Source organism: Hyperolius riggenbachi, chromosome 1, assembly GCF_040937935.1.
Source record: "Hyperolius riggenbachi isolate aHypRig1 chromosome 1, aHypRig1.pri, whole genome shotgun sequence".
NCBI classification, from domain to species: Eukaryota; Metazoa; Chordata; class Amphibia; order Anura; family Hyperoliidae; genus Hyperolius; species Hyperolius riggenbachi.
The window spans coordinates 690,319,732-690,338,535 of record NC_090646.1 but is presented as its reverse complement, the minus strand read 5'-3'; the positions used below and the strand labels follow the sequence as shown (position 1 = coordinate 690,338,535).

General features: G+C 50.2%; 1 protein-coding gene across 1 annotated transcript in view; it reads left to right on the top strand.

Moving 5' to 3' along the window:
* LOC137544753 (myosin-IIIb-like) overlaps positions 1 to 18,804 on the top strand; it is a 418,671-nt gene that overhangs the window by 370,896 nt on the left and 28,971 nt on the right. Inside the window, exons 23-24 of the mRNA XM_068265847.1 lie at positions 7,990 to 8,529; positions 8,825 to 8,940. Of these exons, the coding sequence (XP_068121948.1) occupies positions 7,990 to 8,529; positions 8,825 to 8,940 (656 nt within the window). The remainder of the gene's footprint in view (positions 1 to 7,989; positions 8,530 to 8,824; positions 8,941 to 18,804) is intronic.

The following is an 18,804-nucleotide window of genomic DNA, read 5'->3' as shown; positions in this document are numbered from 1 at the left end:
GAGGGGAGGAGGAGCCTGTGACGTGTGCTGCACATGTCCACCCTTCTCCAGACCTGTAAGTAGTACCGCTGGATGTGCTCTACAGGGTCTATCCAGGGATGTGAGAGGTGTGGCCTGATATGAGGGGAGGAGGAGCCTGTGTCATGTGCTGCACATGTCCACCCTTCTCCAGACCTGTAAGTAGTACCGCAGGATGTGCTCTACAGGGTCTGTCCAGGGTTGTGAGAGGTGTGGCCTGATATGAGGGGAGGAGCCTGTGTCGTGTGCTGCACATGTCCACCCTTCTCCAGACCTGTAAGTAGTACAGCAGGATGTGCTCTACAGGGTCTATCCAGGGATGTGAGAGGTGTGGCCTGATATGAGGGGAGGAGGAGCCTGTGTCGTGTGCTCCACATGTCCACCCTTCTCCAGACCTGTAAGTAGTACCGCAGGATGTGCTCTACAGGGTCTATCCAGGGATGTGAGAGGCGTGGCCTGATATGAGGGGAGGAGTAGCCTGTGTCGTGTGCTGCACATGTCCACCCTTCTCCAGACCTGTAAGTAGTACCGCAGGATGTGCTCTACAGGGTCTGTCCAGGGATGTGAGAGGAGTGGCCTGATATGAGGGGAGGAGGAGCCTGTGTCGTGTGCTGCACATGTCCTCCCTTCTCCAGACCTGTAAGTAGTACCGCAGGATGTGCTCTACAGGATCTGTCCAGGGATGTGAGAGGCGTGGCCTGATATGAGGGGAGGAGGAGCCTGTGTCATGTGCTGCACATGTCCACCCTTCTCCAGACCTGTAAGTAGTACCGCAGGATGTGCTCTACAGGGTCTATCCAGGGATGTGAGAGGTGTGGCCTGATATGAGGGGAGGAGGAGCCTGTGTCGTGTGCTGCACATGTCCACCCTTCTCCAGACCTGTAAGTAGTACCGCAGGATGTGCTCTACAGGGTCTATCCAGGGATGTGAGAGGTGTGGCCTGATATGAGGGGAGGAGGAGCCTGTGTCGTGTGCTGCACATGTCCACCCTTCTCCAGACCTGTAAGTAGTACCGCAGGATGTGCTCTACAGGGTCTAGCCAGGGATGTGAGAGGTGTGGCCTGATATGAGGGGAGGAGGAGCCTGTGTCATGTGCTGCACATGTCCACCCTTCTCCAGACCTGTAAGTAGTACCGCAGGATGTGCTCTACAGGGTCTGTCCAGGGTTGTGAGAGGTGTGGCCTGATATGAGGGGAGGAGCCTGTGTCGTGTGCTGCACATGTCCACCCTTCTCCAGACCTGTAAGTAGTACAGCAGGATGTGCTCTACAGGGTCTATCCAGGGATGTGAGAGGTGTGGCCTGATATGAGGGGAGGAGGAGCCTGTGTCGTGTGCTCCACATGTCCACCCTTCTCCAGACCTGTAAGTAGTACCGCAGGATGTGCTCTACAGGGTCTATCCAGGGATGTGAGAGGCGTGGCCTGATATGAGGGGAGGAGTAGCCTGTGTCGTGTGCTGCACATGTCCACCCTTCTCCAGACCTGTAAGTAGTACCGCAGGATGTGCTCTACAGGGGCTGTCCAGGGATGTGAGAGGTGTGGCCTGATATGAGGGGAGGAGGAGCCTGTGTCGTGTGCTGCACATGTCCTCCCTTCTCCAGACCTGTAAGTAGTACCGCAGGATGTGCTCTACAGGATCTGTCCAGGGATGTGAGAGGCGTGGCCTGATATGAGGGGAGGAGGAGCCTGTGTCGTGTGCTCCACATGTCCACCCTTCTCCAGACCTGTAAGTAGTACCGCAGGATGTGCTCTACAGGGTCTGTCCAGGGATGTGAGAGGCGTGGCCTGATATGTGGGGAGGAGGAGCCTGTGTCGTGTGCTGCACATGTCCACCCTTCTCCAGACCTGTAAGTAGTACCGCAGGATGTGCTCTACAGGGTCTATCCAGGGTTGTGAGAGGTGTGGCCTGATATGAGGGGAGGAGGAGCCTGTGTCGTGTGCCGCACATGTCCACCCTTCTCCAGACCTGTAAGTAGTACCGCAGGATGTGCTCTACAGGGTCTGTCCAGGGATGTGAGAGGTGTGGCCTGATATGAGGGGAGGAGGAGCCTGTGTCGTGTGCAGCACATGTCCACCCTTCTCCAGACCTGTAGTAGTACAGCAGGATGTGCTCTACAGGGTCTGACCAGGGATGTGAGAGGCGTGGCCTGATATGAGGGGAGGAGGAGCCTGTGTCGTGTGCTGCACATGTCCACCCTTCTCCAGACCTGTAAGTAGTACCGCAGGATGTGCTCTACAGGGTCTGTCCAGGGATGTGAGAGGTGTGGCCTGATATGAGGGGAGGAGGAGCCTGTGTCGTGTGCTGCACATGTCCACCCTTCTCCAGACCTGTAAGTAGTACCGCAGGATGTGCTCTACAGGGTCTAGCCAGGGATGTGAGAGGTGTGGCCTGATATGAGGGTAGGAGGAGCCTGCGTCGTGTGCTGCACATGTCCACCCTTCTCCAGACCTGTAAGTAGTACCGCAGGATGTGCTCTACAGGGTCTAGCCAGGGATGTGAGAGGTGTGGCCTGATATAAGGGGAGGAGGAGCCTGTGTCGTGTGCCGCACATGTCCACCCTTCTCCAGACCTGTAAGTAGTACCGCAGGATGTGCTCTACAGGGTCTGTCCAGGGTTGTGAGAGGTGTGGCCTGATATGAGGGGAGGAGGAGTCTGTGTCGTGTGCTGCACATGTCCACCCTTCTCCAGACCTGTAAGTAGTCTCGCAGGATGTGCTCTACAGGGTCTGTCCAGGGATGTGAGAGGCGTGGCCTGATATGAGGGGAGGAGGAGCCTGTGTCGTGTGCTGCACATGTCCACCCGTCTCCAGACCTGTAAGTAGTACCGCAGGATGTGCTCTACAGGGTCTGTCCAGGGATGTGAGAGGTGTGGCCTGATATGAGGGGAGGAGGAGCCTGTGTCATGTGCTGCACATGTCCACCCTTCTCCAGACCTGTAAGTAGTACAGCAGGATGTGCTCTACAGGGTCTAGCCAGGGATGTGAGAGGCGTGGCCTGATATGAGGGGAGGAGGAGCCTGTGTCGTGTGCTGCACATGTCCACCCTTCTCCAGACCTGTAAGTAGTACCGCAGGATGTGCTCTACAGGGTCTAGCCAGGGATGTGAGAGGTGTGGCCTGATATGAGGGGAGGAGGAGCCTGTGTCGTGTGCCGCACATGTCCACCCTTCTCCAGACCTGTAAGTAGTACCGCAGGATGTGCTCTACAGGGTCTGTCCAGGGATGTGAGAGGCGTGGCCTGATATAAGGGGAGGAGGAGCCTGTGTCGTGTGCTGCACATGTCCACCCTTCTCCAGACCTGTAAGTAGTACCGCAGGATGTGCTCTACAGGGTCTAGCCAGGGATGTGATGGAAGGATGGGGGTGACAGGCAGAGATGATGGAAGGATGGAGATAACAGGCAGGGATGATGGAAGGATGGAGATAACAGGCAGGGATGATGGAAGGATGGAGATAACAGGCAGAGATGATGGAAGGATGGAGATAACAGGCAGAGATGATGGAAGGATGGAGATAACTGACAGGGATGATGGAAGGATGGAGATAACAGGCAGGGATGATGGAAGGATGGAGATAACAGGCAGAGATGATGGAAGGATGGAGATAACAGGCAGAGATGATGGAAGGATGGGGATAACCGGCAGAGATGATGGAAGGATAGAGATAACAGGCAGAGATGATGGAAGGATGGAGATAACAGGCAGGGATGATGGAAGGATGGAGATAACAGGCAGGGATGATGGAAGGATGGAGATAACAGGCAGAGATGATGGAAGGATGGGGGTGACAGGCAGAGATGAAGGAAGGCTGGAGAGAACAGGCAGAGATGATGGAAGGATGGAGATAACAGGCAGGGATGATGGAAGGATGAAGATAACAGGCAGGGATGATGGAAGGATGGAGATAACAGGCAGGGATGATGGAAGGATGGAGATAACAGGCAGGGATGATGGAAGGATGGAGAGAACAGGCAGAGATGATGGAAGGATGGAGATAACAGGCAGGGATGATGGAAGGATGAAGATAACAGGCAGGGATGATGGAAGGATGGAGATAACAGGCAGAGATGATGGAAGGATGGGGATAACAGGCAGGGATGATGGAAGGCTGGAGATAACAGGCAGAGATGAAGGAAGGATGGAGATAACAGGCAGGGATGATGGAAGGATGGAGATAACAGGCAGAGATGATGGAAGGATGGAGATAACCAGCAGGGATGATGGAAGGATGGAGATAACAGGCAGGGATGATGGAAGGATGGAGATAACCAGCAGGGATGATGGAAGGATGGAGATAACAGGCAGGGATGATGGAAGGATGGAGATAACCAGCAGGGATGATGGAAGGATGGGGATAACAGGCAGGAATGATGGAAGGATGGAGATAACCAGCAGGGATGATGGAAGGATGGAGATAACAGGCAGGGATGATGGAAGGATGGAGATAACCAGCAGGGATGATGGAAGGATGGGGATAACAGGCAGGGAAGATGGAAGGCTGGAGATAACAGGCAGAGATGATGGAAGGATGGAGACAACAGGCAGGGATGATGGAAGGATGAAGATAACCAGCAGGGATGATGGAAGGATGGAGATAACAGGCAGGGATGATGGAAGGATGGGGGTAACAGGCAGGGATGATGGTTATCTCCATCCTTCCATCATCCCTGCCTGTTACCCCCATCCTTCCATCATCCCTGCCTGTTATCTCCATCCTTCCATCATCCCTGCTGGTTATCTCCATCCTTCCATCATCTCTGCCTGTTATCTCCATCCTTCCATCATCCCTGCCTGTTATCTTCATCCTTCCATCATCCCTGCTGGTTATCTCCATCCTTCCATCATCTCTGCCGGTTATCCCCATCCTTCCATCATCTCTGCCTGTTATCTCCATCCTTCCATCATCTCTGTCTGTTATCTCCATCCTTCCATCATCCCTGCCTGTTATCTCCATCCTTCCATCATCTCTGCCTGTTGTCTCCATCCTTCCATCATCTCTGCCTGTTATCTCCAGCCTTCCATCATCCCTGCCTGTTATCCCCATCCTTCCATCATCCCTGCTGGTTATCTCCATCCTTCCATCATCCCTGCCTGTTATCTCCATCCTTCCATCATCCCTGCTGGTTATCTCCATCCTTCCATCATTCCTGCCTGTTATCCCCATCCTTCCATCATCTCTGCCTGTTATCTCTATCCTTCCATCATCTCTGCCGGTTATCCCCATCCTTCCATTATCACTGCCTGTTATCTCCATCCTTCCATCATCTCTGCCTGTTACCCCCATCCTTCCATCATCTCTGCCTGTTATCTCCATCCTTCCATCATCCCTGCCTGTTATCTCCAGCCTTCCATCATCTCTGCCTGTTATCTCCATCCTTCCATCATCTCTGCCTGTTATCTCCATCCTTCCATCATCCCTGTCAGTTATCTCCATCCTTCCATCATCTCTGCCTGTTATCTCCATCCTTCCATCATCTCTGCCTGTTATCTCCATCCTTCCATCATCCCTGCCTGTTATCTCCATCCTTCCATCATCCCTGCCTGTTATCTTCATCCTTTCATCATCTCTGCCTGTTATCTCCATCCTTCCATCATCTCTGTCTGTTATCTCCATCCTTCCATCATCCCTGCCTGTTATCTCCATCCTTCCATCATCTCTGCCTGTCACCCCCATCCTTCCATCATCTCTGCCTGTTATCTCCATCCTTCCATCATCCCTGCCTGTTATCTCCATCCTTCCATCATCTCTGCCTGTTATCTCCATCCTTCCATCATCCCTGCCTGTTATCTCCATCCTTCCATCATCCCTGTCAGTTATCTCCATCCTTCCATCATCTCTGCCTGTCACCCCCATCCTTCCATCATCTCTGCCTGTTATCTCCATCCTTCCATCATCCCTGCCTGTTATCTCCATCCTTCCATCATCCCTGCCTGTTATCTCCCCTGCCTGTTATCTCCATCCTTCCATCATCTCTGCCTGTTATCTCCATCCTTCCATCATCCCTGCCTGTTATCTCCATCCTTCCATCATCTCTGCCTGTTATCTCCATCCTTCCATCATCTCTGCCTGTTATCTCCATCCTTCCATCATCTCTGCCTGTTATCTCCATCCTTCCATCATCCCTGCCTGTTATCTCCATCCTTCCATCATCCCTGCCTGTTATCTTCATCCTTTCATCATCTCTGCCTGTTATCTCCATCCTTCCATCATCTCTGTCTGTTATCTCCATCCTTCCATCATCTCTGCCTGTTATCTCCATCCTTCCAATATCCCTGCCTGTTATCTCCATCCTTCCATCATCTCTGCCTGTTACCCCCATCCTTCCATCATCTCTGCCTGTTATCTCCATCCTTCCATCATCTCTGTCTGTTATCTCCATCCTTCCATCATCCCTGCCTGTTATCTCCATCCTTCCATCATCTCTGCCTGTTATCTCTATCCTTCCATCATCTCTGCCTGTTATCTCCATCCTTCCATCATCTCTGCCTGTTATCTCCATCCTTCCATCATCCCTGCCTGTTATCTCCATCCTTCCATCATCCCTGTCAGTTATCTCCATCCTTCCATCATCTCTGCCTGTTATCTCCATCCTTAGTTTCATCATTAGAGATAAAACCTATAACAGGAAATGCAGTATCATTACTCTTGTCTCAAGAAATGGCCTAAAACCTTTGTTCAACTCCCGAACAAACATGGAATCTAACTTAGACTCATATGACATTATCATAACTTCTACCATGGTTATACTTCACCTTAGTTCACCTTGTTTATCTAATAAATGTAAGTTTCATAGCCGTAAATAAACTTCTTCAATGAGCTCTATTCTCAAAAAACACATATCTGCATCCAGGGAAAACTTCCATCAATATAAAGTAGACGACTTTTCCTCCCTTTGACCAGCTGTCCTTCTAGCAATATGTTCTTCCTATGGACTCCGAGAGATGTCCCGTGTAGAGTATGGAAGACCAGCATGTGCTCACAGCTTTGGTTCAACATCTGTGCTCAGAAGGGAGGGGAACCAGCAGGAGAGGCGTTCCTAGCCCCTGTGGTGTGGAGTGGAGACCCCGCACATTTGGAGGGAAATGACAAAGTTCTGATATATCAGGACCATCTCTCCTCTGTCTCACACACTATTACCAATATGACAGCAGATTCATAATCGGCTAATTTTTCGGTTTATGATGACGTCACACTTGACCAGTCTAGTGAGCTCTGTCAATGAGAACTTAAATAACTCTGGTTCCTATTATGATATCATCGAATAAAAGATATGAAAATGTGAGCCATTGTCCCGGCATTTAAAGGACTTACAAGGCCAAACTATAAAAAAAAGTGTAGCATGGATCGGGGGGTTGGCCCTAGAGCTGCGCAGCACTGGCGGCAAGTGCGGACTGCGCAGCCGCGGCCAGCTCCGGCGGCCATATTGGCAGGGGCAGGAGAGCCCGACCCGGGCCCTGCGGTCGTGACCGGCCGGGGGTCTATCGAGCGGCGGGGACCCGGCGGAATGACACGGAGGGTGCGGATGGCGTCCTCCGTGTCTTTTAAATTAAAGAGATGCAGGTGCTTAACGTTTTAAACTTTTTTTTTTTTTTTTTTATAGTTTGGCCTCGTAAGTCCTTTAACTGTCATAATTTCCTGGTGTTGTGGCATTTTCCTTCACCTGAATTATAACCAAATAGGAATTAGTATAATCCATGTAACACATGCCCATACCAGTAACCCCCCCCCCCCCCCTGCCCCCCAGTTTCAGTTCTTCTCTGTCCCCACACAACTTTCTTCTGCCCCCAAACAGATTTTCATTGTCCTCATAATTCTTTACTATGTCCATCTGTCTCACTTCCTATTTTTTCCAAGTCCAACCCATAGGAGGCATCAATGGTTACCTGGCATATTGTCAGAGGGAACAGCCACTGTCCCTCTAGATCTTCCCATGGAGAGAAATGCTGAATAAATAATTGTTCCTCCTTCTATACAGGGTATAAAGGACTCCGCTGCCGCCAAGCTTACCGCAAGCTGGTGGAGGAAATGAGAGTTCTTCAGGAGAAATTAAAGATGGAGGAACTAGAGAGAGAGCGCCTCAGACTGGAAAGACTGGAGAGAGAGCGCCTCAGACGGGAGGAACTGGAAAGAGAGCGCCTCAGACGGGAGGAACTGGAAAGAGAGCGCCTCAGACTGGAGGAACTGGAAAAAGAGCGCCTGAGACTGGAAGGAATGGAGACAGAGCGCCTCAGACTGGAAAGACTGGAGAGAGAGCGCCTCAGACTGGAGGAACTGGAAAAAGAGCACCTCAGACAGGAAGGACTGGAGAGAGAGCGCCTCAGACTGGAGGAACTGGAAAAAGAGCACCTCAGACAGAAAGAACTGGAGAGAGAGCGCCTCAGACTGGAGGAACTGGAAAATGAGCACCTCAGACAGGAAGGACTGGAGAGAGAGCGCCTCAGACTGGAAGGACTGGAGAGAGAGCGCCTCAGACTGGAAAAAGAGCGCTCTAGGCTGACAGAACTTGAAGCTCGCAGTATGTGATGGCTTATCATGTATTTGGGGGAAAGAAAGTGGGGTACACACTTGTTGTCACTCCAGTCACCTGTATATAGAGTTCCATCATAGTGAAGCTCAATCTGTTGACTTCATACCTCAGCATTTCCCATGAATGGTTCCACATGATGACTCCACACCTCACCAGACATTTATATCTGTGCACACATCACTCTCTAACATCCCTGGTGTAGATGCCACATTGTCACACTATTGCACCGCAATTCTGGACTTGACCATGTGAGTTACATAATTCTATTTTTTTTTCTTTATAGAATCTGCTGCTCATCCTGTTCCTCTGCCTCGAAGGAGACCACCTGTAGTGCAGATCATGACAGAAAGTGTTCCCTCACAGATGCCGGTGCCACGTCCACGCAGCCAGCTGTTTCCGGTAATAATTTAGGGTGATAAGTGCATTCTGTGGGCATAGATGTCAGGATGTACAGTACAGACCAAAAGTGCCCTGTCTGTGCGTGCGCCCGCGCGATACAGCAACCCTATGAGCAACTGACAATCCCGTCCTCGGTGTGCTACACGCCGGAGGAACGGGTGAACCACCCGCCACGGAAACCGAGGCAGCTGCGGAAGCACCCTGCGTGCCCGGAGCTGCATCTTCCAGGGATATTACAGATTACTGCTTTGCACACTCTTGGCATTCTCTTGATGAGCTTCAAGAGGTAGTCACCTGAAATGTGCTTCCAACAGTCTTGAAGGAGTTCCCAGAGATGCTTAGCACTTGTTGGCCCTTTTGCCTTCACTCTGCAGTCCAGCTCACCCCAAACCATCTTGATTAGGTTCAGGTCTGGTACTGTGGAGGCCAGGTCATCTGGCGCAGCACCCCAACACTCTCCTTCCTGGTCAAATAGCCTTTACACAGCCTGGAGGTGTGTTTGGGGCCATTGTCCTGTTGAAAAATAAATGATGGTCCAACTAAACGCAAACCGGATGGAATAGCATGCCGCTGCAAGATGCTGTGGTAGCCATGCTGGTTCAGTATGCCTTCAATTTCAGTGACAATTTCAGTGTCACCAGCAAAGCACCCCCACACCATCACACCTCCTCCTCCATGCTTCACAGTGGGAACCAGGCATGTAGAGTCCATCTGTTCACCTTTTCTGTGTTGCACAAAGACACGGTGGTTGGAACCAAAAATCTCAAATTTGGACTCATTAGACCAAAGCACAGATTTCCACTGGTCTAATGTCCATTCCTTGTGTTTTTTATCCCAAACAAGTCTCTTCTGCTTGTTGCCTGTCCTTAGCAGTGGTTTCCTAGCAGATATTCTACCATGAAGGCCTGATTCACACAGTCTCCTCTTAGGAGTTGTTCTAGAAATGTGTCTGCTGCTAGAACTCTGTGTGGCATTGACCTGGTCTCTAATCTGAGCTGCTGTTAACCTGCGATTTCTGAGGCTGGTGACTTGGATGAACTTATCCTCCGCAGCAGAAGTCACTCTTGGTCTTCCTGGGGCGGTCCACATGTCAGCTAGTTTCTTTGTAGCGTTTGAAGGTTTTTGAGACTGCACTTGGGGACTCAGAGGGCTGCAGCAAGACCCCCGTGGGACAGAGGACGGCGTGGGAAGCCTCATTAGGATCCGGAGGCTTCCCCCACCCGAGGTGAGTACCCCCCAGGGGATCTTTTTGAGGTTACAGAGTCTCTTTAAAGTAATGATGGCCACTCGTTTTTCTTTACTTAGCTGCTTTTTGCTTGCCATAATACAAATTCTAACAGCCTATTCAGTAGGACTATCAGCTGTGTATCCACCTGACTTCTCCACAACGCAACTGATGGTCCCAACCCCATTTATAAGGCAAGAAATCCCACTTATTAAACCTGACAGGGCACACCTGTGAAGTGAAAACCATTTCAGGTGACTACCTTTTGAAGCGCATCAAGAGAATGCTAAGAGTGTGCAAAGCAGTAATCAAAGCAAAAGGTGGCTACTGTGAAGAACCTAGAATATGACATATTTTCAGTTGTTTCTCACTTTTTGGTTATGTACTATACTGCCACTTGTGTTAATTCATAGTTTGGATGCCTTCAGTGTGAATCTACAATGTTCATAGTCATGAAAATAAAGACAACTTTTTGAATGAGAAGGTGTGTCCAAACTTTTGTTCTGTACTGTATTAGCTGGTAAGGAATCAGAGGTGTGGTGGGCCATGGCAGAGGTTGCATAGGACATGACATGGACAGAGAGTTGTTAAAGAATATGGCAGTGTAATAAACATTATGGTAGGAGGTTGAGTTGTGATAGCACATGGTAGTGGTTGGATGGAACGTGATTAACCTGCAGTAGAATTCTGAGTTCCAGGATAACGCTTGTGGTTGGATACAGCAGGAATGCAGTAGCGTTCTGAGCTCCAGGATAACGCTGGTGGTTGGATACAGCAGGAGTGCAGTAGTATTCTGAGCTCCAGGATAACGCTTGTGGTTGGATACAGCAGGGATGCAGTAGTGATCTGAGCTCCAGGATAATGCTTGTGGTTGGATACAGCAGGGATGCAGTAGTGATCTGAGCTCCAGGATAATGCTTGTGGTTGGATACAGCAGGGATGCAGTAGTGATCTGAGCTCCAGGATAATGCTTGTGGTTGGATACAGCAGGAATGCAGTAGTGATCTAAGCTCCAGGATAAGGCTTGTGGTTGGATACAGCAGAAATGCAGTAGAGATCTGAGCTCCAGGATAGCGCTTGTGGTTGGATACAGCAGGGATGCAGTAGAGTTCTGAGCTCCAGGATAACCCTTGTGGTTGGATACAGCAGGAATGCAGTAGTGTTCTGAGCTCCAGGATAGCGCTTGTGGTTGGATACAGCAGGGATGCAGTAGAGTTCTGAGTTCCAGGATAACGCTTGTGGTTGGATACAGCAGGGATGCAGTAGTGATCTGAGCTCCAGGATAACGCTTGTGGTTGGATACAGCAGGGATGCAGTAGTGTTCTGAGCTCCAGGATAACGCTTGTGGTTGGATACAGCAGGGATGCAGTAGAGTTCTGAGCTCCAGGATACTGCTTGTGGTTGGATAGAGCAGGGATGCAGTAGAGTTCTGAGCTCCATGATAACGCTTGTGGTTGGATACAGCAGGGATGCAGTAGAGTTCTGAGCTCCAGGATAACGCTTGTGGTTGGATACAGCAGGAATGCAGTGGTGATCTTAGCCCCAGGATAACGCTTGTGGTTGGATACAGCAGGGATGCAGTAGAGATCTGAGCTCCAGGACAACGCTTGTTGTTGGATACAGCAGGAATGCAGTAGAGATCTGAGCTCCAGGATATGCTTGTGGTTGGATACAGCAGGGATGCAGTAGTGATCTGAGCTCCAGGATAATGCTTGTGGTTGGATACAGCAGGAATGCAGTAGAGTTCTGAGCTCCAGGATAATGCTTGTGGTTGGATACAGCAGGAATGCAGTAGAGTTCTGAGCTCCAGGATAATGCTTGTGGTTGGATACAACAGGAATGCAGTAGCGATCTGAGCTCCAGGATAACGCTTGTGGTTGGATACAGGCAGGGATGCAGTAGTGATCTGAGCTCCAGGATAACGCTTGTGGTTGGATACAGCAGGAGTGCAGTAGTATTCTGAGCTCCAGGATAACGCTTGTGGTTGGATACAGCAGGGATGCAGTAGTGATCTGAGCTCCAGGATAATGCTTGTGGTTGGATACAGCAGGGATGCAGTAGTGATCTGAGCTCCAGGATAACGCTTGTGGTGATACAGCAGGAATGCAGTAGAGTTCTGAGCTCCAGGATAATGCTTGTGGTTGGATACAGCAGGAATGCAGTAGAGATCTGAGCTCCAGGATAACGCTTGTGGTTGGATAGAGCTTGGATGCAGTAGAGTTCTGAGCTCCAGGATAATGCTTGTGGTTGGATACAGCAGGAATGCAGTGGTGATCTTAGCCCCAGGATAATGCTTGTGGTTGGATACAGCAGGGATGCAGTAGTGATCTGAGCTCCAGGATAACGCTTGTGGTTGGATACAGCAGGAATGCAGTAGAGTTCTGAGCTCCAGGATAACGCTTGTGGTTGGCTAGAGCTTGGATGCAGTAGAGATCTGAGCTCCAGGATAACGCTTGTGGTTGGATACAGCAGGAATGCAGTAGAGTTCTGAGCTCCAGGATAACGCTTGTGGTTGGATACAGCAGGGATGCAGTAGTGATCTGAGCTCCAGGATAACGCTTGTAGTTGGATACAGCAGGAATGCAGTAGAGTTCTGAGCTCCAGGATAACGCTTGTGGTTGGATACAGCAGGAATGCAGTAGAGATCTGAGCTCCAGGATAACGCTTGTGGTTGGATACAGCAGGGTTGCAGAAGTGGTCTGAGCTCCAGGATAATACTTGTGGTTGGATACAGCAGGGATGCAGTACAGTTCTGAGCTCCAGGATAATGCTTGTGGTTGGATACAGCAGGAATGCAGTAGTAATCTGAGCTCCAGGATAGCGCTTGTGGTTGGATACAGCAGGGATGCAGTAGAGTTCTGAGCGCCAGGATAACCCTTGTGGTTGGATACAGCAGGAATGCAGTAGTGTTCTGAGCTCCAGGATAATGCTTGTGGTTGGATACAGCAGGAATGCAGTAGAGTTCTGAGCTCCAGGATAATGCTTGTGGTTGGATACAGCAGGGATGCAGTAGAGGTCTGAGCTCCATGATAACGCTTGTGGTTGGATACAGCAGGGATGCAGTAGAGTTCTGAGCGCCAGGATAACCCTTGTGGTTGGATACAGCAGGAATAAAGTAGTATTCTGAGCTCCAGGATAGCGCTTGTGGTTGGATACAGCAGGGATGCAGTAGAGTTCTGAGTTCCAGGATAACGCTTGTGGTTGGATACAGCAGGGATGCAGTGGAGTTCTGAGCTCCAGGATAACGCTTGTGGTTGGATACAGCAGGGATGCAGTAGAGATCTGAGCTCCAGGACAACGCTTGTGGTTGGATACAGCAGGAATGCAGTAGAGATCTGAGCTCCAGGATATGCTTGTGGTTGGATACAGCAGGGATGCAGTAGTGATCTGAGCTCCAGGATAATGCTTGTGGTTGGATACAGCAGGAATGCAGTAGAGTTCTGAGCTCCAGGATAATGCTTGAGGTTGGATACAGCAGGAATGCAGTAGTGATCTGAGCTCCAGGATAACGCTTGTGGTTGGATACAGCAGGGATGCAGTAGTGATCTGAGCTCCAGGATAATGCTTGTGGTTGGATACAGCAGGGATGCAGTAGTGATCTGAGCTCCAGGATAACGCTTGTGGTTGGATACAGCAGGAATGCAGTAGAGATCTGAGCTCCAGGATAATGCTTGTGGTTGGATACAGCAGGGATGCAGTAGAGATCTGAGCTCCAGGATAATGCTTGTGGTTGGATACAGCAGGGATGCAGTAGTGATCTGAGCTTCAGGATAACGCTTGTGGTTGGATACAGCAGGAATGCAGTAGAGTTCTGAGCTCCAGGATAATGCTTGTGGTTGGATACAGCAGGAATGCAGTAGAGTTCTGAGCTCCAGGATAATGCTTGTGGTTGGATACAGCAGGGATGCAGTAGAGATCTGAGCTCCAGGATAACGCTTGTGGTTGGATACAGCAGGGATGCAGTAGAGATCTGAGCTCCAGGATAACGCTTGTGGTTGGATACAGCAGGAATGCAGTAGTGATCTGAGCTCCAGGATAACGCTTGTGGTTGGATACAGCAGGGATGCAGTAGTGTTCTGAGCTCCAGGATAACGCTTGTGGTTGGATACAGCAGGGATGCAGTAGAGTTCTGAGCTCCAGGATAACGCTTGTGGTTGGATAGAGCAGGGATGCAGTAGAGTTCTGAGCTCCATGATAACGCTTGTGGTTGGATACAGCAGGGATGCAGTAGAGTTCTGAGCTCCAGGATAACGCTTGTGGTTGGATACAGCAGGAATGCAGTGGTGATCTTAGCCCCAGGATAACGCTTGTGGTTGGATACAGCAGGGATGCAGTAGAGATCTGAGCTCCAGGACAACGCTTGTGGTTGGATACAGCAGGAATGCAGTAGAGATCTGAGCTCCAGGATATGCTTGTGGTTGGATACAGCAGGGAGACAGTAGTGATCTGAGCTCCAGGATAATGCTTGTGGTTGGATACAGCAGGAATGCAGTAGAGTTCTGAGCTCCAGGATAACACTTGTGGTTGGATACAGCAGGGATGCAGTAGTGTTCTGAGCTCCAGGATAACGCTTGTGGTTGGATACAGCAGGAATGCAGTAGAGTTCTGAGCTCCAGGATAATGCTTGTGGTTGGATACAGCAGGAATGCAGTAGTGATCTGAGCTCCAGGATAACGCTTGTGGTTGGATACAGCAGGGATGCAGTAGTGTTCTGAGCTCCAGGATAACGCTTGTGGTTGGATACAGCAGGAATGCAGTAGAGATCTGAGCTCCAGGATAGCGCTTGTGGTTGGATACAGCAGGGATGCAGTAGTGTTCTGAGCTCCAGGATAACGCTTGTGGTTGGATACAGCAGGAGTGCAGTAGTGATCTGAGCTCCAGGATAGCGCTTGTGGTTGGATACAGCAGGGATGCAGTAGTGATCTGAGCTCCAGGATAATGCTTGTGGTTGGATACAGCAGGAATGCAGTAGAGTTTTGAGCTCCAGGATAACACTTGTGGTTGGATACAGGCAGGGATGCAGTAGTGATCTGAGCTCCAGGATAATGCTTGTGGTTGGATACAGCAGGGATGCAGTAGAGATCTGAGCTCCAGGATAACGCTTGTGGTTGGATACAGCAGGGATGCAGTAGAGTTCTGAGCTTCAGGATAACGCTTGTGGTTGGATACAGCATGGATGCAGTAGTGATCTGAGCTCCAGGATAACGCTTGTGGTTGGATACAACAGGGATGCAGTAGAGATCTGAGCTCCAGGATAACGCTTGTGGTTGGATACAGCAGGAATGCAGTAGAGTTCTGAGCTCCAGGATAACGCTTGTGGTTGGATACAGCAGGGATGCAGTAGTGATCTGAGCTCCAGGATAATGCTTGTAGTTGGATACAGCAGGGATGCAGTAGAGATCTGAGCTCCAGGATAACGCTTGTGGTTGGATACAGCAGGAATGCAGTAGAGTTCTGAGCTCCAGGATAATGCTTGTGGTTGGATACAGCAGGAATGCAGTAGTAATCTGAGCTCCAGGATAGCGCTTGTGGTTGGATACAGCAGGGATGCAGTAGAGTTCCGAACTCCATGATAACGCTTGTGGTTGGATACAGCAGGGATGCAGTAGAGTTCTGAGCGCCAGGATAACCCTTGTGGTTGGATACAGCAGGAATGCAGTAGTGTTCTGAGCTCCAGGATAGCGCTTGTGGTTGGATACAGCAGGGATGCAGTAGAGTTCTGAGTTCCAGGATAACGCTTGTGGTTGGATACAGCAGGGATGCAGTGGAGTTCTGAGCTCCAGGATAACGCTTGTGGTTGGATACAGCAGGGATGCAGTAGAGATCTGAGCTCCAGGACAACGCTTGTGGTTGGATACAGCAGGAATGCAGTAGAGATCTGAGCTCCAGGATATGCTTGTGGTTGGATACAGCAGGGATGCAGTAGTGATCTCAGCTCCAGGATAATGCTTGTGGTTGGATACAGCAGGAATGCAGTAGAGTTCTGAGCTCCAGGATAATGCTTGTGGTTGGATACAGCAGGAATGCAGTAGTGATCTGAGCTCCAGGATAACGCTTGTGGTTGGATACAGCAGGGATGCAGTAGTGATCTGAGCTCCAGGATAATGCTTGTGGTTGGATACAGCAGGGATGCAGTAGTGATCTGAGCTCCAGGATAACGCTTGTGGTTGGATACAGCAGGAATGCAGTAGAGATCTGAGCTCCAGGATAATGCTTGTGGTTGGATACAGCAGGGATGCAGTAGAGATCTGAGCTTCAGGATAACGCTTGTGGTTGGATACAGCAGGAATGCAGTAGAGTTCTGAGCTCCAGGATAATGCTTGTGGTTGGATACAGCAGGGATGCAGTAGAGATCTGAGCTCCAGGATAACGCTTGTGGTTGGATACAGCAGGAATGCAGTAGAGTTCTGAGCTCCAGGATAACGCTTGTGGTTGGATACAGCAGGAATGCAGTAGAGTTCTGAGCTCCAGGATAACGCTTGTGGTTGGATACAGCAGGGATGCAGTAGAGATCTGAGCTCCAGGATAATGCTTGTGGTTGGATACAGCAGGGATGCAGTAGTGATCTGAGCTCCAGGATAACGCTTGTGGTTGGATACAGCAGGGATGCAGTAGTAATCTGAGCTCCAGGATAACCCTTGTGGTTGGATACAGCAGGAATGCAGTAGTGTTCTGAGCTCCAGGATAGCGCTTGTGGTTGGATACAGCAGGGATGCAGTAGAGTTCTGAGTTCCAGGATAACGCTTGTGGTTGGATACAGCAGGGATGCAGTAGTGATCTGAGCTCCAGGATAACGCATGTGGTTGGATACAGCAGGGATGCAGTAGTAATCTGAGCTCCAGGATAACGCTTGTGGTTGGATACAGCAGGGATGCAGTAGTGTTCTGAGCTCCAGGATAACGCTTGTGGTTGAATACAGCAGGGATGCAGTAGAGTTCTGAGCTCCAGGATAACGCTTGTGGTTGGATAGAGCAGGGATGCAGTAGAGTTCTGAGCTCCATGATAACGCTTGTGGTTGGATACAGCAGGGATGCAGTAGAGTTCTGAGCTCCAGGATAACACTTGTGGTTGGATACAGCAGGAATGCAGTGGTGATCTTAGCCCCAGGATAACGCTTGTGGTTGGATACAGCAGGGATGCAGTAGAGATCTGAGCTCCAGGACAACGCTTGTGGTTGGATACAGCAGGAATGCAGTAGAGATCTGAGCTCCAGGATATGCTTGTGGTTGGATACAGCAGGGATGCAGTAGTGATCTGAGCTCCAGGATAATGCTTGTGGTTGGATACAGCAGGAATGCAGTAGAGTTCTGAGCTCCAGGATAATGCTTGTGGTTGGATACAGCAGGAATGCAGTAGAGTTCTGAGCTCCAGGATAATGCTTGTGGTTGGATACAGCAGGAATGCAGTAGTGATCTGAGCTCCAGGATAACGCTTGTGGTTGGATACAGGCAGGGATGCAGTAGTGTTCTGAGCTCCAGGATAACGCTTGTGGTGATACAGCAGGAATGCAGTAGAGTTCTGAGCTCCAGGATAATGCTTGTGGTAGGATACAGCAGGGATGCAGTAGAGATCTGAGCTCCAGGATAACGCTTGTGGTTGGATACAGCAGGAATGCAGTAGAGTTCTGAGCTCCAGGATAACGCTTGTGGTTGGATACAGCAGGGATGCAGTACAGTTCTGAGCTCCAGGATAATGCTTGTGGTTGGATACAGCAGGAATGCAGTAGAGTTCTGAGCTCCAGGATAACGCTTGTGGTTGGATACAGCAGGGATGCAGTAGTGATCTGTGCTCCAGGATAACGCTTATGGTTGGATACAGCAGGGATGCAGTAGAGTTCTGAGCTCCAGGATAACGCTTGTGGTTGGATACAGCAGGAATGCAGTAGAGATCTGAGCTCCAGGATAAGGCTTGTGGTTGGATACAGCAGGGATGCAGTAGAGATCTGAGCTCCAGGATAACGCTTGTGGTTGGATACAGCAGGAATGCAGTAGAGATCTGAGCTCCAGGATAACGCTTGTGGTTGGATACAGCAGGGATGCAGTAGAGATCTGAGCTCCAGGATAACGCTTGTGGTTGGATACAGCAGGGATGCAGTAGAGATCTGAGCTCCAGGATAACGCTTGTGGTTGGATACAGCAGGGATGCAGTAGAGTTCTGAGCTCCAGGATAATGCTTGTGGTTGGATACAGCAGGGATGCAGTAGAGTTCTGAGCTCCAGGATAACGCTTGTGGTTGGATACAGCAGGGATGCAGTAGTGATCTGAGCTCCAGGATAACGCTTGTGGTTGGATACAGAAGGAGTGCAGTAGTGATCTGAGCTCCAGGATAACGCTTGTGGTTGGATACAGCAGGGATGCAGTAGAGATCTGAGCTCCAGGATAACGCTTGTGGTTGGATACAGCAGGAATGCAGTAGTGATCTGAGCTCCAGGAAAATGCTTGTGGTTGGATACAGCAGGGATGCAGTAGTGATCTGAGCTCCAGGATAACGCTTGTGGTTGGATACAGCAGGAATGCAGTAGTGATCTGAGCTCCAGGATAACGCTTGTGGTTGGATACAGCAGGGATGCAGTAGTGATCTGAGCTCCAGGATAACGCTTGTGGTTGGATACAGCAGGGATGCAGTAGTGTTCTGAGCTC